The sequence below is a fragment of the Triticum dicoccoides genome, chromosome 2B, assembly GCF_002162155.2.
Source record: "Triticum dicoccoides isolate Atlit2015 ecotype Zavitan chromosome 2B, WEW_v2.0, whole genome shotgun sequence".
Taxonomy (NCBI): Eukaryota; Viridiplantae; Streptophyta; class Magnoliopsida; order Poales; family Poaceae; genus Triticum; species Triticum dicoccoides.
Window position 1 is genome coordinate 271,314,150 of NC_041383.1, and position 6,720 is coordinate 271,320,869.

Genomic DNA, 6,720 nt, shown 5'->3' on the forward strand with positions numbered 1-6,720 from the left:
CACTTAAGTCCAAAGTCCCCAAGCATAAAATGGACCATCTTCAGCTGCTTTCGTTTTGTCAGTCTGACCCGCATCTGACATCAGCTACGACATGTCGAATGTGCGGCCCATACCATTTGACTTGTTCGACATGCTCCAGAGAGACTTTCCAAGACAGTCCTGAGACACAGACAACAGCCCATGGCGTGTAAGGACAAGAATTATGTGTTTCGACAAGAATAACAAATGCTTGCTAGCTGAAAACTAAAGACACGCTGTACCATGAGCTGTCGCAATGCTACTGATAGATTCAACAACATTGTCCAACCAGCGCGCCTCATCTGAGTCGTTGACGTTCCCATGTATATGTAATACGCCTCCGCCAACCCTAGTACATGTAGGGAACATAACAGAATCAAGACATAAGATATTCATTCTGCACCAACAAACTTGACAAAACTCTGTAAGGTACTACTCCCTCCGTTCCTAAATACAAGTCTTTGTAGAGATTTCACTATGAACCACATACGGATGTATATAGATGCATTTTAGTGTGTAGATTCACTCATTTTGCTCCATATGTGGTCCATAGTGAAATCTCTCCAAAGACTTATATTTTGGAACGGAGGGAGTAGTATACATTTGCAGAAGAATGTAACCATACAGCCCATTCGCTGGCAAACCTGTCTATAACAGACTACACACTTGCGCGAAAGATGTGATGATGATGTAATTAATGGGGCATTCACTTTTCCCAATAGTTCACTCTAATAAAAAATAACACTACTTTTGATTGTAATAAAAGAGAACACTTCTGACATATGGCACTGCCTTTACTCCAAGAAAAACCAAGCTCAGCCTTCCTTTTTTGTCTAGGTACATTGAAAGAATATTCATGAAGGCATTTTTGTCGTGTAAAAACAACCTAGAAATAGATGCTATTATAGGTCACACCAAACTGCTAGACTGTATGAATTATTTTTTGCACCTGTAAACTGTAATGTTGAAATGGCAAACAAGGTACCTCTCTCTGCTAGTTTTGCTCTACATTCTTAGGCCTCATTCGATTTGGAGGATTTCTGTAGGAAAAACACAGGAATGAGGATTCCAGAGAAAGTTTCCTATAGACGCATTCCGTTTGTAGGAAACGAGTACAGGAATTCCTCAGGAATACTATTCTTTTCCTGTGTTTTTGGAGGAAACTACACATCCCCCAAAGCTCATGTTTTGCATAGGAACAAGGCAATGCAATTTCTTACGATGGCAAGTGCCATCCTATCACATTCCTATACTACTTCTAATTCCTGTGCTTTTGGAGGAAACTACACATCCACCCAAAGCTCATGTTTTGCACAGGAACGAGGCAATGCAATTCCTTACGATGGCAAGTGCTATCCTATCACATTCCTACACTACTTCTAATTTTGACGTTTTGGTTTCCTCCAAACTGAATCAACCCTTATTATCTAGTGCTTTCCAAAAGGCTTTGTTAATCGTGTTGTATTGATTTGCTGGATTAAAGGCATAATTACAGTGTTCTGCTTACGGTGGTGTATTTACTTTTGTGTTCCTGTTATCCATAATATAAGATTGAACGATACATGTTATGATGCTTCTGCCTCAGTCGTTTGTATCCACAATAGCTGTTGATGGCCCCATTGAACCAGGACAACACATACAAGGTAGTGCCGCATCATTGGGCATCTCAAGCGTATCCACTATCCAGACTCTAAAGCAGATGGGCTGAGCGGGTCTGTGGGTCCAGTGAGAAGCAAAGGTAAGAAAAATATTTTCCTTTTGATTTTAACATGCAGGGAGTCACATAATTTACAATATAAGGATCGTGGCAATAACATTATTGAATTAATTTTTATGACTTCAAATGTAATCCCAGCTGGTCCCATGGAGTAGGCCAAACCAAGCTTGCAAGCACTAACAGCATGGAATCAGTCAACGAGAAGCTCCCAAAGTAGTTAGCACCGTGGTGGTGGTGAAGAGAAATTACCTCAAAGCCCTAACAGCAGTAGCCCAGCTACATTCACTGGAGGGTATCAGCCCAAGACAAACACGATCAGCAACCCCCTAATGAAAGGAAGGAAAACAGTAAGCAGCCATCATAGTGCAGGTATTTAGCTCAACAAATGAAATGTGTTCACCGCATACTTTTGGTGCTGTCAAACGGTTATCTCCTTCAAGTATAACGCATCGATCTGCTACATGGTTGTCCATTACATTCCGCTGAAGAGCCTCCAGAGCATGTGGATTCCATTCACATGCATAAACCAACTTCGCATTAGCCCTGCAAAGAAATAAGGATTATATTTTGAAGGGAAAGAAAATCACTTAGAACTAAGACCAAGGATGTCATCGAGAATATACTTCACAAGAAATGGGAGCACAAAGTATCCAATTCCGGAAAACAAGTCCACAACCACTTCATCTCTACAATCAAGCTGTCCCATTCGAAGCTTCTCAGAGCGATTACCAGAAGAAAACATGCATTTTGTTGCATCGAGTGAATAAGAGATGCCATTTTCATAATGGGTTACCCACCCATTATCACCCACAAGAAGTTCTAATGTACTATCTCTTGTGCCATTTGGCATGATTTTCCCCTGCAAAACAGGAAGACCAATTCAATCACATATTCACATCCTCAAAAGAAGGAACTGCTTTCAACCTGCTAATGGAAACACATAGATGTCATAATTTATTCAATAAGCAGCACCTTACATCAGGAGGTATGTGCTTAAAGTGGACACGACATTTTATAATCTATAATATAACATGGCAACTGTTTTAGTTTCAGATTCCAAGTATTTTACTGCCACTTAGAGAGTGGAAACTCATAGTAACTTACTTGGCGTGCAAGACGTTGCGCCCCAAGCGACTTGGCAACTAGTTGCCAAAGTTCTTCTCTAACTGATTCCCACAGCAGGTCCTTAAAACAAGTCTTTGGAAGCACGGTGATATCACCTAAGGTTTCCCACCTGGGCATCAAAAAATTAAAATTTCAGCAAGTAAGATGTCTGAACAAGACATATATTTTTATTTTAACTAGTATGTTTCCATACTACTTGTACTTCTAGTTTTCAGAATAATAAGTACACATATTCTAAGCAGGTCAGTGAGAACAGACCTAGTTGGCAGCTGCTCTAACAACCGAGAGGGCATTCCTTTTCTTTCCAGTAGAGAAGATATAAGTTCTCTCATGATGATTTGAGGAGATTTATAAGCTTTTCGGCTGAGAGCTAGTTCATCTTTCAAAAAGGAACCATGGAACGATGATAATATTTCCAATGCTTCATGAAGAGCAATGCTAGCACCGGTAAGCTTCTTCTCCGGACATCTCAATAGTCCTTTAGAGATACATGAATCATCATCTAGCAACTTGGAATGTTGATCAGTGACTAAGGTGTGGAAGTTTCTACTAACAGGAAAAAGAACAAGGACATTATCCTGGCTCACTCGAACTTTTCTAGCAAGGTCCAACCATCCAAACTTTTTTAGAATATCCTTCGCTAATTTGGCATATTTCTTTTCCAATTGGAAAACCAGAGGATCTGAACCAGCAATACCATTAGTGGCAGCATCAACCATTGACTTCACGTTATGACTAATAAAGGTGCCATTTTGCTCACGTTCTTGTAAATCCATTGTATATATTGCATCCCAACTCTGTACGGCATTGTCGTTTTTCTTGTTAGCAAGTTCAAATACTGACTCCAGCAAATGAAGATCAATTTTTACTGGTTGACAAAATTTTGTTCCAAATGCATAGCAAGATGCACCACCGCCAATAACAACAAGATCATCATCGGTGACAACAGATGAGCTACGCACACAAAGGCATTGACCTAGAGCTGGAATGGAGACATGGAACCAGACTCTATGCTTTAAGTGTAGCAATGCTATTTCTTGGTTGTTTTCTCTGATTGGGCAACCACCAAGTATCCCAATATAGTGTTTATAGATGAACATGCAATGTGAAAATCTAGGAGAGGGAGTTCTTCCGCTAGTGATTTCTTTGTTCCAACTAAGTGTTGTTGTATCAAAACTATAAAAATCATTCAGTGCCCGCTGACCATCATGACCCCCAAACATGAACAGTGTTGACCCATAAGACACCAGAGAATGTGAATGTCGAGCACATGGCCATTCACCAGCAGCAGAAATCACATTCCATCGCATGCTTTCTGTGTCCAATATATTCAAACAAGAATATATGCCTTCATTACTGAGTCCACCAAACACATATATTTTCAAAGCTGCTGCTGCAGCAGCATGTCGGTGCCTGCATACAGGACGAAAGACTTCCATGAAATGAATGTCTTTATAATATTATTATCATTATGTACTACCCTAATTTTGTGTAGTCATCAGGAATTTCAGTACCTTGGATGGAAAATATCCCCACTGCACTCTACTCTTGACCATCTATTTTCTGTGCTTTGCAAAACCCAGACATCATCAAGAATTTCTGAAGGACCAGCCCTGCCTCCGACAGCATAAATATGGTTGCCTACTGCAGTAGTTGTATGACCCATCCGTGGTGAAGGTGAATCTTTAACGTTTATTTCCTTCAACAACCCAGATGTGGGATCAAGCAGAAGGGAATAATTTCTTCTTGAATGTCTTCCTGGTCCTCCAAAACCACCGAAAGTTAGGACCTGCTGCTCTCCTCCAACAGTAAACGCACAAGCAGATTGGCCCCATAAGAAGAGCTTCTCAACTGGTTCACCACTGATCTTCAACTCAGTAATAGAAAGATGGGAACTTCTATTTCCCGATGATGCTGATAGTTTTCCCTCATGCATTAATCTACAGTATACAACAGAAGGAACAAAAAGGGTTAGTGATATAGCGGCTGTGTCATGAGTACAAGCATACAAATAAAACTGATGCCTACTGGTAGAATGAGGACTTGTCACTTGTGCAATAGAATATTTATATTTTAGGGAAGCAATAGAATATTTATGATTTTGTGCAGGAAAACAAACATGGCTTAGTAACATAGTCTGACAGGTAACCAATTGACTCGCTGGCGAGCTAAAACACAACTCCAAAACCTTGCACTGATGTTTTTCTTAATTAAGCCAATATTTACCAAAGGAATATTGCCGTGACAGGCCATACATACCCAGCATGTACTTGCAATAATTTTCTCAATATCAAAATGATGTCAAATATGCATTAAAGGATCCAAAAGGCCAAAAAAAATGTCACTATGGAAATAATAAAAATAGAACAGATTGAGAAAAGGAGAGTTATAAGAACATGCCGTTCAGCATTACCAAAACCATGCTTCGCAATGTTGTTGCGTACAGCATCTCGATTTTCATAATATGACCCTTCTATTGAATTCTCACCAATTTCACAATCACCTTTGGTACCAGCGTCACAATTATAGCTGTCACGTCTCTTTTCCGTAACTAATAGTTCATCATGTGTTTGTACACTCTGATTGAGTGACGCCTGAACTTCAGAGCCCAAAGAAAGATCGTCTTTTTTGGTATGAACTTGCAACCCAGATATACCTGGCAGACCCTGGCAGTTTGAAAGGAAACAATATGTTACAAGAAACAAACCCAGTAGTGTATAGCTTCTGAAATTTCAAACAATTATTCCTCTTAAAGTCACTGTATGACTGTCCTAAAGATTCTAACTGCATCCGCTTCAACTGCTTTTAGCTCAATTCATACGATGACACTAAAAAAGATTTGGGCTAGCCAAGGTGACATAATCAATGATTGACTCCTTTGAGGAATGACTACAGCATCCCATATAGCAAGCTCCACATACATTTGCATCTCATTAACCATCTATGCGCGCATCAACCTAGTGATGAAAACCAAGCCGCAGACCACTTGATGGGTCTACGAGAGTCATCCCTGTTATAAGCAAGATGTAAATGCTACGTACCTAGAAGAGAAGACAAAAGAATTGTATATGGTCGGTAACATGTTGCAAGCCTTGACACCAATGCTAGTGAAAATCCTCTGCACCCTCAACCAATTCAGGGACTTGGGTGTGATATTGCGCAAATGAGTATTTAGCAGCTAAAGGCGTTCAAGGAAAACCCAATAAGGAGGAAGGTGAGCACCTACCACCCGCACGCGCCAAGTGAGGTTCCAAGGCAGAGATGGGAATACGCAGACATGACCCCAACAAGAAAATTGCATCTTCGACAAAGCCTTGCTGCTATAACCGCCAGGACTAAAGAGACTTCATTTAGAAGTTCTGCAACCCGAAGAAGATGGAAAAGGGGCATGCTAATTTCATTGACGACGAAGGCAATACTAAGATGCACAGAAAGGAGGTGATCAAACAAGAACAAGATTAAGTGGGTGACCTTGTCACAAGTATTTCTAGGTATGTTTAAACAAGCCATGCATGCGTAATTGAGTGTGACATCCCGGCTTAATAGGAATGATAGACTACTCATATAAACAAGGTGTGCCTTCACCTCGCAAAAAAAAAAAAAGGTGTGCCTTCTTTTCTGGGAGCCCAACCGAAAGGAACCTCAAAGTTAAGCGTGTTTGGCTTGGAGCAATTTGAGGATGGGTGATTGACCCAGGTGCGCACGAGTGAGGACAAAGTGCGCAGGAAAGATTAGTGTTGGTATGTGGGGCCAGTCTAAATCCTGCATGCAACGGCCAGGAACCAGTGGGTGTTGTCGAGGCGTTACAATTGGTATCAGAGCCAGCCCTCGCGGTTACACAGGTGCGTGCGGGTCAGTGA

At 40.8% G+C, this 6,720-nt stretch overlaps 1 protein-coding gene across 1 annotated transcript in view; it reads right to left on the reverse strand.

Moving 5' to 3' along the window:
- Positions 1-6: 6 nt before the first annotated feature.
- The window catches only part of LOC119363489 (tRNA wybutosine-synthesizing protein 2/3/4-like), an 8,793-nt gene continuing 2,079 nt past the window's right edge, over positions 7-6,720 (reverse strand). The window contains exons 3-11 of the mRNA XM_037628860.1: positions 5,261-5,526; positions 4,375-4,800; positions 3,119-4,273; positions 2,840-2,969; positions 2,359-2,594; positions 2,143-2,278; positions 1,985-2,061; positions 261-367; positions 7-159 (exon numbers count right to left, since the gene is read on the reverse strand). Of these exons, the coding sequence (XP_037484757.1) occupies positions 59-159; positions 261-367; positions 1,985-2,061; positions 2,143-2,278; positions 2,359-2,594; positions 2,840-2,969; positions 3,119-4,273; positions 4,375-4,800; positions 5,261-5,526 (2,634 nt within the window). The 3' untranslated portion in view covers positions 7-58. The remainder of the gene's footprint in view (positions 160-260; positions 368-1,984; positions 2,062-2,142; positions 2,279-2,358; positions 2,595-2,839; positions 2,970-3,118; positions 4,274-4,374; positions 4,801-5,260; positions 5,527-6,720) is intronic.